This window comes from Xenia sp. Carnegie-2017, unplaced genomic scaffold (genome assembly GCF_021976095.1).
Source record: "Xenia sp. Carnegie-2017 unplaced genomic scaffold, XeniaSp_v1 HiC_scaffold_22, whole genome shotgun sequence".
Lineage (NCBI taxonomy): Eukaryota > Metazoa > Cnidaria > Anthozoa > Malacalcyonacea > Xeniidae > Xenia > Xenia sp. Carnegie-2017.
The window spans coordinates 9,871,485-9,897,728 of record NW_025813485.1 but is presented as its reverse complement, the minus strand read 5'-3'; the positions used below and the strand labels follow the sequence as shown (position 1 = coordinate 9,897,728).

Genomic DNA, 26,244 nt, shown 5'->3' with positions numbered 1-26,244 from the left:
AGCATGGACCGAAAACGGGGGTTTTTTGCTTTCGAATTTTATCTTTTTGTTTTCTTCTCATAAAACAAACCAAGCAATGTTTCAATTAAATTCTTATGACCCTGTCTGACACTTATAAATAAAGACAACCTTAAACAAGTTTTATATCAATTTTATCGGTTTATATCTTTCTGATTTAACTCTCCCATTTACTGTTTCTCATGTATCAGGAGCAAACCATCCATATGTTTCATGGAAAACAAACAAGGATTATGTGGTTCCCTTAGTTAACATGCGACGCTCTAGTGCTCAACCATCTCGGGGTATCGGCAGGCATCAACCGAAAACGGGATTGTTTGGTTTCCAAAATTTGTCTTTTTTTTTACAAGAATTCTTCTCATAAAAAAAACTAGAACGTCCAAGGATACTTCAAAGGTTCAAAAAATTTCTGCCTTTTTGAACTTTAACTTAAACAAACACTAAGCATGTTTATACGTTTTTTACTTATTACCTTTTACAACGTAACTTTCTCATAACTCTCTCGTGATGAACGAGAGCCTCCTTATACAATATGACTCTTTCATCATGAACGAACGCATCCATGGTCTTCACGGAAAAAAGGGATTATGTACTTTGTTATAATAGTTTCTACAAAGGATATTTATTAAGCTAAGAAATTTGAAAATAAATATATTTGAGTTATTAGCAAATAACAAGTCGAGAATTCATTGAACATACTCATTCCAATTGGTCTGGAAGAACCATGACATTTATAATTTTGACCATCCAACCCTTTATCAAGGGCTATATTGTTAATTAACGACAGTAACTTCATACGTCGTTCTTGCTGAACACCTTCAGGTGAAGTAGGATCATCAATAATCTGTTATATATAAAAACATAATTTATCCATAGAATTATAGCAAAGTTACGATGGACAGATGAGAGTTATTTACGCTATAAAATTTAAATTCAGTATATCGTATAAAGTACCTCAAATCCCGACGATTTCTCGTATCGAAAGGATTCTAAAGTAAAGATGAAAATTAAGATGAGAAATTTCGAAGAATTGAAACTAGAGAATTTTTCAACAAAAAAATGTTGAAAATACCTGTACTACCACAAGATTCTTCAATGTTTATACTCTAAAATAATAGTCATAAAAACGACAATTTCAAAAAAACATAAAAAAACTAAGTATTTGTAACATTGGTGAAAGATACAGGATAAACATGAAACATCCTCAGATGACGATGGAACGAGACCATAACCATTTGATGTGAGCTTCTTCCTAACAACGTTTGCGTAATCCGTTAGCATACCATGAAAACTAACTTCTGGTTTAGGCGACGCCTTACTAGCAACCTCCTCAACGTCTTCAGGACATTTAACGTATACTGAACTGGTGTCAAAGGCTCAATGACGATGACCAACCACTGGCCATACCTAACATGTTACCACGAGAGATCTTTCTTGGGTAGATCAAGGTTTTAGGAACTTCAGACAAGGGTTGTGTTGAGCTGAGAACTAAAAAAGAACAAATATGGATAGATGATGAAGTGGAGAACAAGAATAGAGGTTATAGAAGACACACTACGTATGTTTCACAAGAGTATACATTACAGGATAACTATGGATCCAACTAGTCTAAACAACTAGGTACATTTAAGCAATCCATCTTTCCCATGGTAAACACACGTGTCAAAAACGTGATCAAATTACAAAATTCGTGCAATCAAATAGTCGGACATGATATTGTATTTGTAGAAGAGAGCCAATAAAAAAAAAAGATTCTCTTGGGGCATTTGTAAATATTAGTTTAGAAATACAGATCGACTAATTATAAAGGCAGAAGATGTAAGAGTGAATAAAAACCATTTCCCGTCGAATTAAAGGAAAGCTTGGATATGACATGCAATATGCAGGTATAAAGTTGTAGAGAAAAATAAAAAACATTTTTAACGTTGTCACGGATATTACGAGTGCCGTAACAAAGTGTTGACGAGTTTCACATGCATTTGTCAAAACAAGCTTAACTAGACAAAGAGCATGCCAAAAATATATGATGGAAAACTTGCTCAGCGCATCTACAAGCAAAAATTTAAGAGCTCGCTTTGTCACAAATTAATTGAGAATCTGAGCATGCGTTGTCAACTCCACAAACTCTCCAAGCTCATGGTAACGACCAACTGGATGTACTAGTACCGATTTTGGAGTAATTAGCTCGCTCAGTCACACGTTTTAAGACAAATCATCTGCGCATGCGCAGTAACGATAACAATCATCCCACAACTTTCGTACGCCTTTAAATTTTGGTATATATATATAAAGCTAAAACTTCATATAGTAGATTTCAACTAGCAGTGGAAGCTGGGTGCGATATAGTATGCAGTGGCTTAGGGGCCCTCACTTCGGTGGCGACCGCACTCTCCCTGCGTACCCTGAGCAAAGCCTATCGCAGGTGATCTCAGGGTCTGATGGGCGGAAGCTTGCTATTGGCATCTCCCAAGTAGGATAGCGTAGGGGCCGAAATATCCTACCGAAACGTTAACATGCGGCGTTCTAGTGCCTTGCGCTTAAGAAGGTATCGGGAAGCATGGACCGAAAACGGGGGTTTTTTGCTTTCGAATTTTATCTTTTTGTTTTCTTCTCATAAAACAAACCAAGCAATGTTTCAATTAAATTCTTATGACCCTGTCTGACACTTATAAATAAAGACAACCTTAAACAAGTTTTATATCAATTTTATCGGTTTATATCTTTCTGATTTAACTCTCCCATTTACTGTTTCTCATGTATCAGGAGCAAACCATCCATATGTTTCATGGAAAACAAACAAGGATTATGTGGTTCCCTTAGTTAACATGCGACGCTCTAGTGCTCAACCATCTCGGGTATCGGCAGGCATCAACCGAAAACGGGATTGTTTGGTTTCAAAATTTGTCTTTTTTACAAGAATTCTTCTCATAAAAAAAACTAGAACGTCCAAGGATACTTCAAAGGTTCAAAAAATTTCTGCCTTTTTGAACTTTAACTTAAACAAACACTAAGCATGTTTATACGTTTTTTACTTATTACCTTTTACAACGTAACTTTCTCATAACTCTCTCGTGATGAACGAGAGCCTCATTATACAATATGACTCTTTCATCATGAACGAACGCATCCATGGGCTTCACGGAAAAAAGGGATTATGTACTTTGTTATAATAGTTTCTACAAACGATAACATTTATTAAGCTAAGAAATTTGAAAATAAATATATTGGAGTTATTAGCAAATAACAAGTCGAGAATTCATTGATCATACTCATTCCAATTGGTCTGGAAGAACCATGACATTTATGATTTTGACCATCCAACCCTTTATCAAGGGCTTTATTGTTAATTAACGACAGTAACTTCATACGTCGTTCTTGCTGAACACCTTCAGGTGAAGTAGGATCATCAATAATCTGTTATATATAAAAACATAATTTATCCATAGAATTATAGCAAAGTTACGATGGACAGGTGACAGTTATTAACGCTATAAAATTTAAATTCAATATATCGTATAAAGTACCTCAAATCCCGACGATTTCTCGTATCGAAAGGATTCTAAAGTAAAGATGAAAATTAAGATGAGAAATTTCGAAGAATTGAAACTAGAGAATTTTTCAACAAAAAAATGTTGAAAATACCTGTACTACCACAAGATTCTTCAATGTCTATGCTCTAAAATAATAGTCATAAAAACGACAATTTCAAAAAACATAAAAAAACTAAGTATTTGTAACATTGGTGAAAGATACAGGATAAACATGAAACATCCTCAAAAATATATGATGGAAAACTTGCTCAACTTGCTTCAGCTTGCTTGCATCTACAAGCAAAAATTTCAGAGCTCGCTCTGTCACAAATTAATTGAGAATCTGAGCATGTGTTGTCAACTCCACAAACTCTCCAAACTCATGGTAACGACCAACTGGATGTACTAGTACCGATTATGGAGTAATTAGCTCGCTCAGTCACACGTTTTAAGACAAATCATCTGCGCATGCGCAGTAACGATAACAATCATCCCACAACTTTCGTACGCCTTTAAATTTTGGTATATATATATAAAGCTAAAACTTCATATAGTAGATTTCAACTAGCAGTGGAAGCTGGGTGCGATATAGTATGCAGTGGATTAGGGGCCCTCACTTCGGTGGCGACCGCACTCTCCCTGCGTACCCTGAGCAAAGCCTATCGCAGGTGATCTCAGGGTCTGATGGGCGGAAGCTTGCTATTGGCATCTCCCAAGTAGGATAGCGTGTAGGGGCCGAAATATCCTACCGAAATGTTAACATGCGGCGTTCTAGTGCCTTGCGCTTAAGAAGGTATCGGGAAGCATGGACCGAAAACGGGGGTGTTTTGCTTTCGAATTTTATCTTTTTGTTTTCTTCTAATAAAACAAACCAAGCAATGTTTCAATTAACTTCTTATGAACCTGTCTGACACTTATAAATAAAGACAACCTTAAACAAGTTTTATACCAATTTTATCGGTTTATATCTTTCTGATTTAACTCTCCCATTTACTGTTTCTCATGTATCAAGAGCAAACCATCCATATGTTTCATGGAAAACAAACAAGGATTATGTGGTTCCCTTAGTTAACATGCGACGCTCTAGTGATCAACTATCTCGGGGTATCGGGAGGAATGGACTTAAAACGGGATTCTTTGGTTTTCAAAATTTATCTTTTTCTTCACAAGAATTCTTCTCATAAAAAAAACTAGAACGTCCAAGGATACTTCAAAGGTTCAAAAAATTTCTGCCTTTTTGAACTTTAACTTAAACAAACACTAAGCATGTTTATATGTTTTTTACTTATTACCTTTTACAACGTAACTTTCTCATAACTCTCTCGTGATGAACGAGAGCCTCATTATACAATATGACTCTTTCATCATGAACGAACGCATCCATGGGCTTCACGGAAAAAAGGGATTATGTACTTTGTTATAATTGTTTCTACAAAGGATAATATTTATTAAGCTAAGAAATTTGAAAATAAATATATTGGAGTTATTAGCAAATAACAAGTCGAGAATTCATTGATCATACTCATTCCAATTGGTCTGGAAGAACCATGACATTTATGATTTTGACCATCCAACCCTTTATCAAGGGCTTTATTGTTAATTAACGACAGTAACTTCATACGTCGTTCTTGCTGAACACCTTCAGGTGAAGTAGGATCATCAATAATCTGTTATATATAAAAACATAATTTATCCATAGAATTATAGCAAAGTTACGATGGACAGGTGACAGTTATTAACGCTATAAAATTTAAATTCAATATATCGTATAAAGTACCTCAAATCCCGACGATTTCTCGTATCGAAAGGATTCTAAAGTAAAGATGAAAATTAAGATGAGAAATTTCGAAGAATTGAAACTAGAGAATTTTTCAACAAAAAAATGTTGAAAATACCTGTACTACCACAAGATTCTTCAATGTCTATGCTCTAAAATAATAGTCATAAAAACGACAATTTCAAAAAACATAAAAAAACTAAGTATTTGTAACATTGGTGAAAGATACAGGATAAACATGAAACATCCTCAAAAATATATGATGGAAAACTTGCTCAACTTGCTTCAGCTTGCTTGCATCTACAAGCAAAAATTTCAGAGCTCGCTCTGTCACAAATTAATTGAGAATCTGAGCATGTGTTGTCAACTCCACAAACTCTCCAAACTCATGGTAACGACCAACTGGATGTACTAGTACCGATTATGGAGTAATTAGCTCGCTCAGTCACACGTTTTAAGACAAATCATCTGCGCATGCGCAGTAACGATAACAATCATCCCACAACTTTCGTACGCCTTTAAATTTTGGTATATATATATAAAGCTAAAACTTCATATAGTAGATTTCAACTAGCAGTGGAAGCTGGGTGCGATATAGTATGCAGTGGATTAGGGGCCCTCACTTCGGTGGCGACCGCACTCTCCCTGCGTACCCTGAGCAAAGCCTATCGCAGGTGATCTCAGGGTCTGATGGGCTTGCTATTGGCATCTCCCAAGTAGGATAGCGTGTAGGGGCCGAAATATCCTACCGAAATGTTAACATGCGGCGTTCTAGTGCCTTGCGCTTAAGAAGGTATCGGGAAGCATGGACCGAAAACGGGGGTGTTTTGCTTTCGAATTTTATCTTTTTGTTTTCTTCTAATAAAACAAACCAAGCAATGTTTCAATTAACTTCTTATGAACCTGTCTGACACTTATAAATAAAGACAACCTTAAACAAGTTTTATACCAATTTTATCGGTTTATATCTTTCTGATTTAACTCTCCCATTTACTGTTTCTCATGTATCAGGAGCAAACCATCCATATGTTTCATGGAAAACAAACAAGGATTATGTGGTTCCCTTAGTTAACATGCGACGCTCTAGTGATCAACTATCTCGGGGTATCGGGAGGAATGGACTTAAAACGGGATTCTTTGGTTTTCAAAATTTATCTTTTTCTTCACAAGAATTCTTCTCATAAAAAAAACTAGAACGTCCAAGGATACTTCAAAGGTTCAAAAAATTTCTGCCTTTTTGAACTTTAACTTAAACAAACACTAAGCATGTTTATATGTTTTTTACTTATTACCTTTTACAACGTAACTTTCTTATAACTCTCTCGTGATGAACGAGAGCCTCATTATACAATATGACTCTTTCATCATGAACGAACGCATCCATGGGCTTCACGGAAAAAAGGGATTATGTACTTTGTTATAATTGTTTCTACAAAGGATAATATTTATTAAGCTAAGAAATTTGAAAATAAATATATTGGAGTTATTAGCAAATAACAAGTCGAGAATTCATTGATCATACTCATTCCAATTGGTCTGGAAGAACCATGACATTTATGATTTTGACCATCCAACCCTTTATCAAGGGCTTTATTGTTAATTAACGACAGTAACTTCATACGTCGTTCTTGCTGAACACCTTCAGGTGAAGTAGGATCATCAATAATCTATATATAAAAACATAATTTATCCATAGAATTATAGCAAAGTTACGATGGACAGGTGACAGTTATTAACGCTATAAAATTTAAATTCAATATATCGTATAAAGTACCTCAAATCCCGACGATTTCTCGTATCGAAAGGATTCTAAAGTAAAGATGAAAATTAAGATGAGAAATTTCGAAGAATTGAAACTAGAGAATTTTTCAACAAAAAAATGTTGAAAATACCTGTACTACCACAAGATTCTTCAATGTCTATGCTCTAAAATAATAGTCATAAAAACGACAATTTCAAAAAACATAAAAAAACTAAGTATTTGTAACATTGGTGAAAGATACAGGTTAAACATGAAACATCCTCAGACGACGATGGAACGAGACCATAACCATTTGATTTGAGCTTCTTCCTAACAACGTTTGCGTAATCCGTTAGCATACCATGAAAACTAACTTCTGGTTTAGGTGACGCTTTACTAGCAACCTCCTCAACGTCTTCAGGACATTTAACGTATACTGAACTGGTGTCAAAAGGCTCAAGGACGATGACCAACCACACTGGCCATACCTAACATGTTACCGCGAGAGATCTTTCTTGGGTAGATCAAAAGTACCTCGACGTTATGAAAAGCCGAATGTAATCTTTTAGAACGGTATGAGATATTGCATATGATCCAAACCATACAATCCTGTTTTCAATGCCATCATAATGCTTTTTCGTAGCACAAGAGGAGCAAGGTCTACAATACACTAAATAATTTATTTAAGTCAAATAATTATGAAGTGAAGCGTAACCTATAACAAATCAGAACTTACCCTTCACATCATGGATTGAACAAAAGTACGCAACTGAACACAAGTCTACGTACAACGATTCATCTTGAATAGAACGTTTATCCCACTCTGCACCACAAGAACAAATACCACTTTCAGATGACGCCAAAATTTTATGACCATTTTTTTCTGGAAGATCAGTAAAATCGCTTGCATCATTCTCATTGCCTAAAATAATTAAATTGTAATATTTACAAAATGCTAGAAAGTGCTAAATACCATACCGATAAAGGAAATAGTATATGTAAAGCTAAAAGGATGTTCACCATTGCAGATTATCTTGCATACCTGTTTCAAATAAAGAAACCTTTTCTTTGCTAAGTGTAGCCAATTCAAAATAGTCTCGCATCTGGTGTAATTCCAAAGGAAAACTTAAAAAGTGCCAATGGAGAATCCATTTCATCCTCGTCAACGATTTGCAAGGGTTGTCACATGAATGCAATGATATGACGAATAGCTGCAACATTTTAACTCGGGTGGCGGCATTACTTTTGAATACACAAAAGTACAAACCCCCATGGACTATTCACTGGTTTTACAGCAATCCACTGAACCTCCTGCACACTGCACTAAACAAGTCCTAAAATATGTAAAATCATTTATCTTAAGGTTGTATTATGTGTGTGTATGTATGTGTGTATGTGTATGCAGATTAATAATTATGATTAATTATGACTTCACAAAATCCTTAGAAAGTGCTTAATATATATATATCAGGCACGTAAAGCAAATGGTGAATATGACTTTACTATTTTTGTCATACATTTAGTTTATACTACTTAATGTATGTACTGTAAGTATGTGGCTATGTATGTATGTGAGTATGAATGTTTATACCTCAATAGTCATAAATAAATTCAATTTGCCCTGTTGGTTATCACCCTAATAGCTTTATAGAAGCTCCTGAACTTAGGCACAGGATGTATGGTAACAAATTGTGGGGTATTAGAAGGTTGAGAAACAATACGTGTATTTGTACAAAAAAGTTATTTTCACATAACAAAATATACTTCTTCAGGTTGCATCTCATGGTAGGAATGATCACTGAAAACAGACTGCATCATGGATGTGGATTCTGCATTCTTAAAAGAAATTGATGAGATAAATATATTGTGTAAATAATCATTCACAAGTTTTAACAATATTTTTGCTTGTAAAGCTGTGCTGGTTAACATCCACATGTAATAAGAACAATGTCGAACAAGGGTCTTGTAAAAACACAGAAGGATGACTTCACAAGGGTTTGAAATGTCCAATAAACTGATATTTAAGGATGAAGACATTTTCTCCCATACCACATGAAGAACTTTACATTGAAAAAATAAGCCAAATACAAATTTGAGACATTCACTACATGCAATGTCAGATTAATATGTAACAAGTTCTCACATCTTTGACAAGGGTCTTGAAACAAATAGTATGTAAGTGTAAGTCAAAATTTGGTGAAGCTGTTCAGACACCTTATATCCTGAAAGAGTAACACACAACACTTACTTTTTTCAATATAATCTTTGGCTTCAAAACCAAACTTTCTATCATACACAACCAGATATTTTTTCCATTGCTAATATGTGTATGCAACTAGGATATGGTATATCTGACAAGTACAAAAATGTTGTTTGGCCTGTTTTAATCATTTCATTTCAGTAACATCTATTTTACATACCTTTTTGAGGATCTAATTGTATATTATTAGGTAGGGCTTCAACAAATTGCTTTCTATTTGCATCACATGAGCAGCACAATATCCAACCATAGCCATCAAGCAATAGGTGGGGATATCGATGTACAAATACAAATGAATTATGCTGAAAAAAAAATACATTCAGATTATAGCACCAAAAAAAGCGTATTGAGTAATATCATTTAGTTGGGTATATACCCAACATTGAAATTATGGAAATAAAATTTGACATCACCATAATTGTTCTTTTGTTTGCATTATAATCATGAACAACAAAGGATTGCTGACGTGATACATTTGATGCAAAGTCAAACTGTAACAATAGCCCAGTATAGTGGCCAGTGGGTGACAAATGACTCTGAAAGAGCAAGTACACAGTAATTATTAATGTTCACTGTTTCAAAAATATCTATTGTAATATATTTTTATGTTTGTTGAGCACATTTCTACCAGATGTTAATAAAGTTTTGCTACACAGTGTTTCATGCATAAGCCATCAACAAGCATATTGTCAATTTATAACACATTAAAAACATGACTAGTGGTAAACAGTATAAAGTATAACTGTATATGTGAGAACTACTTGACTATGTTGACATGGTTGTTTGGGTTCCTCTGTAATAATAGAGATAGATTGCTTGGTAAAGATATCTTCAGAGTCCTACAAATAAAGACCATTATTTAATTTAAAATGTGTACAGACTTTTAATAAGTGTTTAAATAATGCATGCCTTCTTTAAATTACTTCAAATTTTTAGTTATTTCTAGTGAAAGCAGTCCTACATATAACCACTTCCAATGACTTTTCATGAGAAACAATATCAATATGTACATTAAAACCTGTGTTTTGGTGGTTAACTCTTGGTGCTTGTCATAATTTTCAGCAATATCTTCACTTTGTTCATTCTACATATAAATGAAAAAAAACCCATAAACATAGCGTATTTTTATATCTACATAGTTTTACAATATATGTAAACTTACCAAATCCCCAAATTCATTTTCTTGTTCAAAAAATTGAGATTCATATGACACACTGCTATTCTATTAACATATATGACATTGTGATTAAAGGATGTAGAGAATCCAGACTTGAAATTGGAAAATGTGCTCCGAATAAGTGTTTTTCCTTACACCACATTGTGGGCATAAATAAATTTGTACACATACTTTTGTCAATATAACTGTGGTAATAAAAATAAATTAATATGAAATTGTGCAACCAGAAACAATAAAAAGAACACTTTAAAAATTCCTACCGCATCATCTTTTTGTGTGTTCCTTTCCTCTCCACGTTATTGTAAAAGAAGTCATTTGAGCGTCTGAATTTCTTCCTGAATTGATAAATTTTGCAAGTGTACCCAAAAATTAATACCCCGATTTATAAAAACCAGTACTGCACGTGTTCTTGGATTGACAAAGTTAGCCTAGAATTAGTCATAATTAAGTACCATTCTCCCAGCCAGACTTCCCGATAGATATTTAAAAAAGTACTAAGCATAGCACTGAGTGACTGAGCCCTGTTGATCGATTGCCTTGCTTCGAACTTTTGATGTTGCAAACTCCTAAAAAATATGAATACGCGAAGAAATATTGTCCTCATACATGAACTTTGAAAAATGTAGTAAATGGAAGCCCTGAAATTTCTTCTTAAGCTGCACCAGTCGGATAATATACACGATATAGTTAACATACCACTTGTTCAGAATACGCCTTTTTGAAAGCATGCCATAATTATTCACTATCATCCATTGTAACTACTATCAACATCCTAATGTCATTGGTCAAAAATAGTCACATGTTTGATTTACTTTTGCCTTTCATTCATGTCATTTCTAGATATCAATTTTCTTATTCGTCCAACGTTCAATCAATAATAAAAAAATATTAATTGTAAATTTTATTATAGCAAATGAACGTGACGCCAAGAGTTTGTAAAGCATATGCAATTTTTCGTCGTGGTATAGTGAACTATCTATCTCGACCTTATTTAAACCTGAACATTTTTACGAAGATGGTTCGAAGTTCTCTGCAATCTCTCACCAGTTTAAAGAAGCAAAAGACAAAGTAGGATCTTTAACTCAAGATCCAGGGAATGAATTGAAGTTAAAGATGTACGCCCTTTTTAAGCAGGTATTTTACGATTCATAAAGATATTGTATCCGGTTTTTACATAAAGCTTGAACATTAGTTGTTGTATCTCCTAACTACAAGCTCTTCAATTAAATGGTGACTTTAAATTTTTAAGCACAATGTGCATCATTGCATTTGAATCACATTTTTGCAAAGGCACAGTGAATTTTTTTCAATTATAACTGTTCACAGTCCCACCATACAATACAATCAAAGTTAAAAATAAGACGAACCCAAATAACAATATACATTTCCAGGGTTCTTTAGGCAATGTAATACTCCAAAGCCTGGGACTTTGGACTTTGTTGGAAAGGCAAAATGGAATGCATGGAACGATTTGGGTGATTTATCACAGGTGAATATTTAGTTTAAGAAAGGCTGCACTTATCTTATAATGAACATTCAATATGTATCTAGTTTCAAACATCACCAAAGGACTGTATCTTTCAACAATTTTATTGAACACTCTCACAAGTTATAGATCACAACGTTTGCTAATTTATATTGCTACTTTGAGACTGGTTACATGACGTTTCTGCAACACCCGAGGTCAAAGTTCGTATGTATTAAAATGCAGCAATGTGTATAGTTCGTTATTGAGGATAACGTGAAGATTATTTTAATTAGGGAAGGATATTTCTACGTTATAGTTAATTGTAACTGTTTAATTTCAACTTATGTTTACATTAAAAGACATCCTTAAGCCAACTTTACTAATATTGATCGCTATTTTCGTGTTATACATCTATAATCATCTTGTTAAAGATTTGAAGCTTTGCTGCGATAATACAGGTTTGTACAGCTATCTCATCTTTGTTTGTTGCCTATCTAATAGCATGTCAACTCCGGGGAGCAGATTTTTTATCGAGATTTATATGAAATTAGAGATTGTCGTACGTCTATCTAATATCTTGAGCATGAACGATATGTTGTTGAAAGATAAGTTTACATATACTCTAGCGTAGTTTCTTCATCAGGAGTGATCTAATGTTGAAACGTGAGTGTCACTATATGCTCCAGTCTTATGTCTTTGTCAGGAGTGATCTATTATTGAAACTTTCGCTAGTGTTATTTAACCATGTTATCTAAAAACTTTATCCTCCATAGTCCAATTTTGTATTTGTATTTCCACTTGTTTTCTTTAATGTTTTAAACTAATGTTCTTCTTGACAGCAGAGAATTATTTTCATTATGATTTGGTCATTGGAATACTTTCGTCGCGCGGCAACTTTGATTTGAGGCAAAGTTTACGTGGATCATGGGTTGGCTATGCAAGACGACATTCATCGCTCAATAAAAGGTAAGCACAGGAAAAACACTGAATTTTCTTATTGAGGGTAGCTGTAGTGTATTTTGTGTTCAATTAGAGCTACTTAGCGTGTGAAACGTTACAGCAAACACAATATTTGTGAAGATAAAGTGTAGAACAGTGTTTCAAATTGGCCTGTCGCGTTTACAACGTATTTCTTCAATACCAGAAAACGTTTACAACGTATTTCTTCATTACCAGAGAACGTTTACAACGTATTTCTTCAATACCAGAGAACGTTTACAACGTATTTCTTCAATACCAGAGAACGTTTACAACGTATTTCTTCATTATTAGAGAACGTTTACAACGTATTTCTTCAATACCAGAGAACGTTTATAACGTATTTCTTCAATACCAGAGAACGTTTAAAACGTATTTCTCCAATGCCAGAGAACGTTTACCACGTATTTCTTCAATACCAGAGAACGTTTACATCGTATTTCTTCAATACCAGAGAACATTTACAACGTATTTCTTCTATACCAGAGAACGTTTACAAAGTATTTCTTCAATACCAGTGAACGTTTACAAATTGTTTCTTCGATACCAGTGAACGTTTACAAAGTATTTCTTCAATACCAGAGATATGTTAGGTAGAATAAGCTGATTACCATAATGAGCAACGTTTAAGCAATTGTCAGATCTACGTAGAATCGAATTGGACATTTTTAGCTGACCGCCATTCTTTAAGTAGTGTAGCGTTGTGCGTTTCTATGATGGCCTATAGAGTATACCAACAACAAGGTTTTTAGTTTCGTTTATCAGTTTTGTTCTACACAAGAACAACTCATGCAAACTACATTCTTTGTCATATGATAAATTTAACTGTGTTGACTAACTTCATTGTATTGAGGCTAAACTCGAATATTCACAAGAAATAACGGTTACGGTACACTTGCCGAAGATATCACCATCTTACAGGTTTGTGAAAGCTCTTCAATAAATAATAGAAAAATGCGTGTTGGTATCTTGGGAGTTGGGAGTACGTAGAGGTATCTTGGGATTTTAGAGTATATCAATCTGGTGGTTTAAGGGTGGTTTTAAAAGTGGATTAGAGGTGGTTTTAGAGGAGGGTTAAGGGTAGTTTAAGGGTGGTTTAACCGTAGTCTAGGGTAGCGAAGCGTAGCTTGAAGCCTTGGACCAACTTTAAACCACGCTAAAGGTACACTCAAATCACCCTTAAAACACCCTTACGCTACACTTAAACCACGCTGTGGAGATGATTTTTACACCATTCCAGACCTCTCATTGAGAGCTTTGGAATGAGCCTCGTCCCGAGTGTCTACAATTGCGCATGCTCAGTAAAGAGTCGATTTTAATATTAATTACCTCCGGAAGTATACAAGCTGTACAGATGATTTTCAACTCAATCTAAAGATTTTACTCAATCAACCATTGGTAAGGTGTCTTTAATTAAGCTTTTTATCTTTAACATTGTACCGAAGAACTTTTCGACTGAAGAAATGTTTGATAATTTTAGGAAATGGAAAGTCATAATTTAAAAAACACGTCCAAATTGTGGTGGGGAAGGTTAGTTTAGCTCAACTCCGTCAATACACAATATACTGAGTACATGTTTGTAGATGTAGATCATCCAGGTTAGTAGAGTCCATAGAAGGACTGTTGGTGTTGATGTTGATTGACGTTTCGACAACCTTAGCGGTAGTCGTTTTGCCTTAGCGGTAGTCATTCTTTCCATCTATGGAGCCCAGACAATTTGGAAAGTTCCAAAGCCTCGAAAACGCGAAAAACAATTTTTTGCGCATTGCTGTAACCTTTTAAAATGAGCACTACAGGAATCGAACCCATATACTAGAAACAGCTAGCAAACCATTATGCTCGTTTAAAGGACAACAACAAACTTTTTCTGTTTTTCCATCAAATTTTATCACGTTATTGATTGTTCTTAGTCTCCTTGATTGATCACAAACGCAAACTACTGCAAAATACAAATAGCTGATATTAATGTTCGAGGCATATAAGAATATTATCCCAATTTTAACGCAACCTGGGCACATTCACTTCTTCATTCAGGCCATGCAGTAAAACTTATTTTAAATGACAACTTTTCCCAGAAGTGTTTCACCCCCCGAATGATAGGTCCCAAAGAAATTATGGATTTATCCACACTTGTTTTGAAAGGGATACGTTGCTCTAGTTTGGGTGGGATGTCAGTGAGCACTTGTTGCTGTAGAATCTCAAGTTTTTCTGTTGAATTCTGTTACCTTTTCATGGTGATTGGGAGAATACTGGAAGAGTGCTCCATCAAACACTCAACGATATTAGTAGAACATCTAAAACATTCAGATGCATTAGACGATAAACGTTCGACACAAAGAATAGCACAATTCGTTGCACGTTTGGCTCTGGTTCGTCCAGACCATTTGTTGTTTGTTACAACTCGTTGTAAAATAAGCAAATCAAACATATCATAATTAAATGGATTCAATAGACTCTTGAATGCTTTGCCGAACTACTTAAGAGGCAATATTATTATCCAATAATATAATTAGAAAATAGTTTATGACGTTAATGATAGAAGAACATGGAAATCTACATGTATGTCTTATGTCTAATAGGAAATCTCTATAGAACTGTCCATTGAAAATCTTGTTGTTTTTAATGTTTTTCATATTACGTTTAAAGGACTGCTGTAATTGGAGAAAGTTCCTAGCCAATTGGTAGTCATCTATGTTACTTTCTGGTGAATATGTTGGGAGATTGGTGTCATACTTTATGGACATAGTAACGTTTTTTTACAAAACATTGAAATTTCTGGTGCAATCTTATTATCATGTTTGGATCAATTGTTTCCTTTGGACAATTAATGAGTCGTGACATTCTACAATTTTTAAAACTGCTGAAAAGTGCTAATTCAACTTACTTTTCAGTTTTCTGCGTCTTTTTGCGATGCTCATTTTCTAACGGCTTATTACGATTCCTGGACTAATCGCAATAAAACGTGTATGTACGCGTTAATGAACAAAAAATACATAATTCAGTCAACTAAATGCAGTAAATTCTTTCTGAACCGTATTGAACATACTTGTAACTTATTTACGGCACTCTAAGGAAACAGTGTGTTTTGTGGTTGAGAAACGCTGATGCATATTGCTCAGGAAAAAAAGCTAAGGCAACAACAGCCAATGGTTTTGAGGCGAAAACGTAAGAGCACACAGGATTTTACCGTTAAAAGAATCATTAAATTAGTTAGTGCTGCATTCAATGTAGTAATCAGAAATTTTTTATCTACCACAAATGTCACTAAATCAACGTCAGTTTTGCAAGCAAATCTTCACAATTGGCTTGGACAAATAACTGGAAACAGTGGCGGATCCAGTGTACCTCAAAATAAATTATAGCTGTTAAGATATGAACATCACGCGAAAAACATAAACATCATACCTTTGCATGCATAATTAAGTAGGTATGACACATATAAGACCAAGTGACATTGTGAACTTGTTAATTCTAATATCGTTGTTAGCTTGTACGTAAGTTGTTATTTTGTTCCACAATAAAATCATAATATTTCACATATTATCCGAACGTTATTGCCGGACCTCGAATAATTTAACAGGTTATGGGCCCAGGAGCGTTTGAGTTTCTGTTTATGACGGCAAATACGGAAAGTTTATGAGATATCGCGATTTCATGAGAATATAACTTACAGAAGTGCGAAATATTGAATATGGCGACTTCGGGAAATGACGAAGCATTTACACGGATCGAAAAGTTCAATGGCCAAAACTTTCACCTTTGGAAGTTTAAGATGCAGATGATACTTGAAGAGAAGGATCTCTGGCAAATAGTTTTTGGCGATGAGGTAGAACCTAATGGTGAAGGAACTACTGATACTCAACGTCGACAATATCAAAGGCGTGAAAGGAAGGCATTTGCAACAATATGTTTGTCTCTCGGCGATGAACAGCTATCTCTCGTTCGATCAGCGCGTACTGCAAAAGATGCTTGGGCGAAATTAGAAAGTCATTATGAAGTCAAATCTTTGGCCAATAAGTTATTCTTGCGAAAGAAATATTTCACTACAAGTATGGGTCCTGATGATTCCATGACCGAACATCTCAACAAGATGAAGGATATTGCAAGTCAATTAGAAGCATTGGGTGCGTCTGTTTCTGAGGAAGATCAAGTGGCGACACTCCTTTGTAGTTTACCTGATTCGTACAGTGGCTTAATAACAGCGTTGGAATCTAGAGCGGATGACTTATCATTAGAATTCGTTACTGCTAGACTTCTTCATGAAGAACAGAAACGTAAAGAATCCAACGAAAGTAAGGATATTGGTGAGAAAGCACTACTATGTCAAAAGTCCAAAAACGACAAAGTTAAGAATACCAAATTCAAAAGAAAAGGTAAATGCCATAACTGCGGGTTACCTGGACATTGGGCTCGAGAATGTCGCAAACCCAAACAGAATCAGCAAAGTGACAATAGAAATAAAGGGAAGAAGCATCCTACGGAGCCACAGTTCAGAATTCATCATTGTTTACAGATAGCAAAGAATCTGCATGGTACATTGATTCAGGTGCATCATCTCATATGTCATATAATAAGGACATCATGGTTAATTTCATCCCATTCAAATTCCCTGAAAAGGTAAAGCTAGGAGATGACAGAATAGTTCAAGCACTGGGAAAAGGAAATGTACACATTGAGATTAAGTCTAAGAAGAAGTATGAACCAAGAAGATTGGTTGACGTTCTATATGTTCCAGATTTAGGAAAAAATCTCTTCTCAGTTAGTGCTACGGCAAAACGAGGATACTCAGTTGAATTTAATCTACACACTTGCTTGATACTTGATAAAAATGGAACTATATCTGGATCAGGAAGAATGATGAATAACCTGTATGTTCTTGATGTTAAAGAAGAACAGGATGATTCGAAGCATGCGAATGTTTCTACAAGTGATACTAGCGAAGAAATATGGCATCAACGGTATGGCCATCTAAGCCTGAAGAATTTACGTCTACTTCGAGATCAAAAGTTGGTTAAAGGTCTTAATTTTCAATCAGATGATCACTTTGAAGTTTGTGAAGGATGTACACAAGGAAAGCAGATACGAGCAACCTTTCCTCGAGAACCTGCAACGCGTGCTAAAGATGTACTCGATCTTGTCCATAGCGATGTTTGTGGACCGATGGAAGAAACAAGTCTTGGTGGAAATAAATATTTCATAACATTTATTGATGATAAATCAAGATACACAACAGTCTACTTTATGAAGAGAAAGGATGAAGCTTTTGAGAAATTTAAAGAGTTTGAAGCAATGGTGACCAATCTCACTAACAAGAAAATTAAAGTACTTCGATCAGACAACGGTGGTGAGTACACTTGTCAAATGTTTGAAAAATATCTAAAGGATAAGGGAATTCAGCGTCAGTTTAGTGTTCCAAGAACGCCACAGCAGAACGGAGTTTCTGAAAGAATGAATAGAACCATTCAAGAAGCTGCACGATCTATGCTGAACAACGCAAAACTACCAAAGAAATTCTGGGCTGAAGCAGTTCATACTGCAGTCATCTTAAGAAATCGAAGTCCTACTGTATCCGTGAACGGAGTTACACCTTACGAATGTTTCCATTCTAAGAAACCTGATGTTTCACATCTGAGAATTTTTGGTTGCACAGCTTACATGCACGTTCCTAAGGAAACAAGGAAGAAATGGGACTCCAAAACCAAGAAATGCACATTTGTTGGGTACAGCCTCACAAGTAAAGGTTATCGACTCTACGACGCTTCAACAGGTAAAATTCACATATCAAGAGACGTGTTATTTGACGAAAGCTCATTTGATCGACGAAAGAAATCTACTATAGTAATACATGGATATGATAAAGATACTGTGACCGAAAAACAGAATGATGAACTATTAGAAGACAATGAAGAACACGAAGTCAAAGAAGAAATGGAAGATAATTCCAACAACAGTATGACAGATGAACAACAACAACCACGACGATCAGCACGAATACACAAATCTCCTGATAGATATGGTGTGGTGATCACAGGTAATTGGTGGCAGAACAATGTCGCTAGCATTGATGATGAATCTATCCGTCAAGATGAACCACTCAACATTAATGAAGCTTTTCATAGTCCAGATAAGGCGAAATGGAAACAAGCAATGGACAATGAATATTCCTCCCACATAAAAAACAATACGTGGACATTGGTTGACTTACCTAAAGATCGTAAAGCCATAGATTCTCGATGGATATTCAAAGTAAAGTACAAAGCAGACGGTTCAATTGAACGACATAAAGCTCGGTTAGTTGCTAAAGGATACTTACAAGAATATGGTTTAGATTACGAAGAAACATTTTCTCCAGTAGCAAAATATACATCAATTCGCTCTTTCTTGGCAATTGCTAATCAGTTAGATTTGGACATACACCAAATGGATGTGTCGACAGCATTTCTGAACGGCGAACTTAAAGAGGAATTATACATGAAGCAACCTGAAGGATATGAGAAAAAGGGACAAGAACAGAAGGTTTGTAAATTAAACAAAAGCATATATGGCTTGAAGCAATCTTCGAGATGCTGGTTTGATACCATTGATCAGTTCTTAAAGAAATCCGCTTACGTTCAATCCAATTCTGATCCGTGCCTGTACATTAAACGAAAGGGAGATAATATCATGCTTTTAGCGTTATACGTCGACGATTTGATTCTGGCAAGTAACAACAAGAAAATGCTAGAAGAGGAGAAAGGTATTTTAAAGAAACGCTTTGAAATGAAAGATCTAGGTGAAATTCATTTCTGTCTTGGCATTCAAATTCAACGAGACAGGGAAAAGAAACAAATGCGACTTCATCAATCAAAGTATTTGACGAATTTATTGAAGAGATTTGGAATGCAAGACTGCAAACCTGTTGCAACCCCCGTTGAGCTCGGAACCAAGCTGTTGAATAATGAAGGAGAGCCAATGAACATAACCCAATATCAAGCATTAATTGGTGCATTAACGTATGCAGTTACAGCGACAAGACCGGACCTGGCACAAGCACTTTCAACAGTTAATCAATTCTGTGCTAACCCTAGCCAAAACCATTGGAATGCTGCCAAACGTATTTTACGTTACATTAAAGGTACGATTAACCACGGCATTTGCTTTGATGGACAAAAGGAATCCGAAGTTAAATTAAGTGGATTTGTTGATGCTGATTGGGGATGTGATCCAAATAATCGAAAATCACATTCAGGATACCTATTCATGATTTGTGGTGGATTGGTAAGTTGGGCGAGCAAAAAGCAAAGTATTGTAGCTCTCTCATCTACTGAAGCTGAGTATGTTGCAGCATCACAAGCATGTCAAGAAGCAATATGGTTAAGAGGATTACTACATGATTTAAACTTCACTCAAAATGAACCAACTATCATAAAGGAAGATAATCAAGGAGCAATAAGTTTGTCGAAAAATCCGAAATACCATCCAAGAACGAAACACATTGACATAAAATATCATTTCATTCGCGACAAAGTACTGAAGAAAGAAATTGCACTTGAGTATTGTACGTCACAACAAATGGTTGCTGATATGTTAACGAAACCATTAGGAAAAACTGTATTTCAACGAATGAGATCTGATATGGGAGTAACAAACATTTCAAGGAATAGTGATTAGTTTATATTTTTTCGAAAGGAGTGTTAAGATATGAACATCACGCGAAAACATAAACATCATACCTTTGCATGCATAATTAAGTAGGTATGACACATATAAGACCAAGTGACATTGTGAACTTGTTAATTCTAATATCGTTGTTAGCTTGTACGTAAGTTGTTATTTTGTTCCACAATAAAATCATAATATTTCACATATTATCCGAACGTTATTGCCGGACCTCAAATAATTTAACAATAGCTCCTCAATTTGATATTCAAATTACATTCAGAAAAAACTATTGGTTTTGAATTTCTAAAGAATATAATTTTGCCAATGAATTTGCCTCTAAGATATATTGGATAAATGAACTTAACGTTGCGGTTTAACGATAGAATGGATCTATTAGCTGCTTTCGTTGAAAAGAACAGTTTCTCTCAATTCTTTCCACATATCACGTTGACACGTCATGGAAGTGCCAAATATTTTGTATTACTTTATCTCAAAATTTCTTTTAAATAAGATTCAATATGTACTAGTACAAAACCCTATGTAATGTACTTTTTAAAGTTATGGAACAATTATCTTTATAATATTGCCTTATGTTTTCTAACTTGCAGTACATCACATTGTATTTTTATCTCAATTTCAAAAAGTTGCCCGACTAGACGAACGACGGATGTCACTCCCTGCCATACCCCCTCCCCCTTCCCAAGAAATTTCAGCCGTGTAGGACGATTAGATTACAAAATTGTATCTTTGAGTTGTTATATCATTGAAATTATAAGATAATATCTACAGAAACAGGCATGCACATGCAGCCAACAACTTCAACAGTTTTTAGAGGACACTAAAAGGTTATGCACCAGAGTTTATGAGTTTTAGAGGTTATGCACCCTCTCCGACAACACAGACATGAGACAATAAGGCCTGTCTTATACTTCACACTTTACATGAGTCAAATGCATTCAAAACAAAAGATAATGAGGAATTTCATCTCATTTTCTTTTATCTTTAATGCATTTGACGCATGTAAAATACAGTCATGAAACAATAAAGTCATTAAACAATACATTCATTGAACAATATAGTCATTGAACAATATAGTCATTAAACAATACAGTCATTGAAAAATACAGTCATTGAACAATACAGTCATTAAACAATACAGTCATGAAACAATACAGTCGTTAAACAACACAGTTATTGAACAATACAGTCATTAAACAATACAGTCATGAAACAATACAGTCATTAAACAATACATTCATTGAACAATATAGTCATTAAACAAGACAGTCATTAAACAAGAAAGTCATTGAACAATAAAGTCATTAAACAATACAGTCATGAAACAATACAGTCATTAAACAACACATTCATTGAACAATATAGTCATTAAACAATACAGTCATTGAACAATACAGTCATTGAACAATACAGTCATTAAACAATACATTCATTGAACAATATAGTCATTAAATAATACAGTCATTAAACAATATAGTTATTAAACAAAACAGTCATTGAACAATACAGTCATTAAACAATACAGTCATTAAACAATATAGTTATTAAACAAAACAGTCATTAAACAATACAGTCATTAAACAATACAGTCATGAAACAATACAGTCATTAAACAATATAGTCATTGAACAATACAGTCATTAAACAATACATTCATTGAACAATACAGTCATTAAACAATACAGTCATTAAACAATATAGTCATTGAACAATACAGTCATTAAACAATACAGTCATTAAACAATACAGTCATTAAACAATACATTCATTGAACAATACAGTCATTAAACAATACAGTCATTAAACAATATAGTCATTGAACAATACAGTCATTAAACAATACAGTCATTAAACAATACAGTCATTAAACAATACATTCATTGAACAATATAGTCATGAAACAATACAGCTATTGAACAATACAGTCATTAAACAATACAGTCATTAAACAATACATTCATTAAACAATACATTCATTGAACAATATAGTCATTAAACAATACTGTCATGAAACAAGAAAGTCATTGAACAATAAAGTCATTAAACAATACAGTCATTAAACAATACAGTCATTAAACAATACAGTCATTGAACAATATAGTCATGAAACAATACAGTCATTAAACAATACAGTCATCAAACAATACATTCATTGAACAATATAGTCATGAAACAATACAGTCATTAAACAATACAGTCATTGAACAATATAGTTATTAAACAATACAGTCATTAAACAATACAGTCATTAAACAATACAGTCATTGAACAATACAGTCATGAAACAAGAAAGTCATTGAACAATAAAGTCATTAAACAATACAGTCATGAAACAATACAGTCATTAAACAATACATTCATTGAACAATATAGTCATTAAACAATACAGTCATTGAACAATACAGTCATTGAACAATACAGTCATTAAACAATACATTCATTGAACAATATAGTCATTAAACAATACAGTCATTAAACAATATAGTTATTAAACAATACAGTCATTGAACAATACAGTCATTAAACAATACAGTCATTAAAAAATATAGTTATTAAACAAAACAGTCATTAAACAATACAGTCATTAAACAATACAGTCATGAAACAATACAGTCATTAAACAATATAGTCATTAAACAATACAGTCATTAAACAATACATTCATTGAACAATACAGTCATTAAACAATACAGTCATTAAACAATATAGTCATTGAACAATACAGTCATTAAACAATACAGTCATTAAACAATACAGTCATTAAACAATACATTCATTGAACAATACAGTCATTAAACAATACAGTCATTAAACAATATAGTCATTGAACAATACAGTCATTAAACAATACAGTCATTAAACAATACAGTCATTAAACAATACATTCATTGAACAATATAGTCATGAAACAATACAGCTATTGAACAATACAGTCATTAAACAATACAGTCATTAAACAATACATTCATTAAACAATACATTCATTGAACAATATAGTCATTAAACAATACTGTCATGAAACAAGAAAGTCATTGAACAATAAAGTCATTAAACAACACAGTCATTAAACAATACAGTCATTAAACAATACAGTCATTGAACAATATAGTCATGAAACAATACAGTCATTAAACAATACAGTCATCAAACAATACATTCATTGAACAATATAGTCATGAAACAGTACAGTCATTAAACAATACAGTCATTGAACAATATAGTTATTAAACAATACAGTCATTAAACAATACAGTAATTAAACAATACAGTCATTGAACAATACAGTCATGAAACAAGAAAGTCATTGAACAATAAAGTCATTAAACAATACAGTCATGAAACAATACAGTCATTAAACAATACATTCATTGAACAATATAGTCATTAAACAATACAGTCATTGAACAATACAGTCATTGAACAATACAGTCATTAAACAATACATTCATTGAACAATATAGTCATTAAACAATACAGTCATTAAACAATATAGTTATTAAACAAAACAGTCATTGAACAATACAGTCATTAAACAATACAGTCATTAAACAATATAGTTATTAAACAAAACAGTCATTAAACAATACAGTAATTAAACAATACAGTCATGAAACAATACAGTCATTAAACAATATAGTCATTAAACAATACAGTCATTAAACAATACATTCATTGAACAATGCAGTCATTAAACAATACAGTCATTAAACAATATAGTCATTGAACAATACAGTCATTAAACAATACAGTCATTAAACAATACAGTCATTAAACAATACATTCATTGAACAATACAGTCATTAAACAATATAGTCATTGAACAATACAGTCATTAAAAAATACAGTCATTAAACAATACAGTCATTAAACAATACATTCATTGAACAATATAGTCATGAAACAATACAGTATTGAACAATACAGTCATTAAACAATACAGTCATTAAACAATACATTCATTAAACAATACATTCATTGAACAATATAGTCATTAAACAATACTGTCATGAAACAAGAAAGTCATTGAACAATAAAGTCATTAAACAACACAGTCATTAAACAATACAGTCATTAAACAATACAGTCATTGAACAATATAGTCATGAAACAATACAGTCATTAAACAATACAGTCATCAAACAATACATTCATTGAACAATATAGTCATGAAACAATACAGTCATTAAACAATACAGTCATTGAACAATATAGTTATTAAACAATACAGTCATGAAACAATACAGTCATTAAACAATACAGTTATTGAACAATACAGAAATTAAACAATACAGTCATGAAACATTACAGTCATTAAACAATACAGTCATTGAACAATACAGTCATTAAACAATACAGTCATTGAACAATAAAGTTATTAAACAATAAAGTCGTTGAACAATACAGTCATTAAACAATACAGTCATTACACAATACAGTCATCGAACAATAAAGTTATTAAACAATAAAGTCATTGAACAATACAGTCATTAAATAATACAGTCATTAGACAATACAGTCATTTAAAAATGCAGTCATTAGACTATGTAATCATTAGACAATACGATCATCAAACAATAAAGTCATAAAAAAATCATCAGAAAATGTCATCAGACAATAAAATCATAAAACAATACAATCATAAGAAAATATAGTAATCACACAATAATGTAATGAAACATAATAATCAGAAGACAATGAGGTCATCGAACATCACAGTTAACAAACAACATAATCAAGAGACAACCCATACTTCAGAGAACACAGACAGTTATTAGACCACAAATCTAATAGAGACACAAACATACAAACTAGAAAGTTATCTGATTAGAAATACCATAAAAAACAAGGCGACTAGAAATGTAATTTAAGAAACAAAAGATTTAATCACTTTGGAGCCAAAACATAAACAAAGTTTGTCCATCTACTGCTGCAGCAACTAGTTTGAGTAAATTTCGTGAGTTTATAAGATAAAATACAAAGCATTAATAGTTATAGTACCTTCTTCATTACATCGAGATGGGACTGCTTTTTTCCATTAAAGACCAAAGCCTGTCTCACTTGCCGCCTTTAGTGAGGCTGTATTCATAGAAAGTAAAACCCACTGTTGACCACCAACCACGTCGTGTATTTGCTCTTTATCGTCATGTATGGGAAACATTACATCCCGGGCGGAGAGATAGGGTGCGTCTGCGTGTTTGTGTTTGTTTAAGTTATAGTTCAAAAAGGCAGAAGTTGTTTGAACCTTTGAAGTATCCTTGGACGTTCTAGTTTTTTTTATGAGAAGAATTCTTGTAAAGAAAAAGACAAATTTTGAAAACCAAAAAATCCCGTTTTCGGTCCATGCCTCCCGATACCCATAGATAGTTGATCACTAGAGAGTCGCATCTTAACTAAGGGAACCACATAATCCTTGTTTGTTTTCCATGAAACATATGGATGGTTTGCTCCTGATACATGAGAAACAGTAAATGGGAGAGTTAAATCAGAAAGATATAAACCGATAAAATTGGTATAAAACTTGTTTAAGGTTGTTTTTATTTATAAGTGTCAGACAGGGTCATAAGAAGTTAATTAAAACATTACTTGGTTTGTTTTATGAGAAGAAAACAAAATATAAAATTCGAAAGCAAAAAACC

General features: G+C 33.6%; 1 protein-coding gene and 2 long non-coding RNA genes across 4 annotated transcripts; 2 read left to right on the top strand and 1 right to left on the bottom strand.

Moving 5' to 3' along the window:
- Positions 1-7,588: 7,588 nt before the first annotated feature.
- LOC124447392 lies at positions 7,589-11,256 on the bottom strand. Its single transcript, XM_046998295.1, has 10 exons — positions 11,247-11,256; positions 10,764-10,792; positions 10,489-10,548; positions 10,345-10,410; positions 10,088-10,165; positions 9,740-9,862; positions 9,487-9,628; positions 8,831-8,895; positions 7,803-7,988; positions 7,589-7,736 (listed from the first exon to the last, which is right to left on the bottom strand). Exons 1-9 carry the CDS (start codon positions 11,254-11,256, stop codon positions 7,848-7,850), a joined length of 714 nt encoding a protein of 237 aa, XP_046854251.1. The 3' UTR covers positions 7,589-7,736; positions 7,803-7,847.
- A 50-nt stretch (positions 11,257-11,306) lies between these two features.
- Positions 11,307-11,994, top strand: LOC124447209. The gene is made up of 2 exons (XR_006948654.1): positions 11,307-11,637; positions 11,895-11,994. It is a non-coding gene; the product is annotated as an uncharacterized LOC124447209 (long non-coding RNA).
- Positions 11,995-12,188: 194 nt separating this feature from the next.
- On the top strand, positions 12,189-15,796 carry LOC124447208. 2 transcript variants are annotated; one of them, XR_006948652.1, is made up of 5 exons: positions 12,189-12,429; positions 12,811-12,937; positions 13,803-14,347; positions 14,430-14,479; positions 15,596-15,796. It is a non-coding gene; the product is annotated as an uncharacterized LOC124447208 (long non-coding RNA). The 2 variants fall into 2 exon arrangements; XR_006948653.1 differs by lacking the exon at positions 14,430-14,479 and having other exon boundaries at positions 13,803-13,870.
- The last annotated feature ends 10,448 nt before the right edge of the window (positions 15,797-26,244 follow it).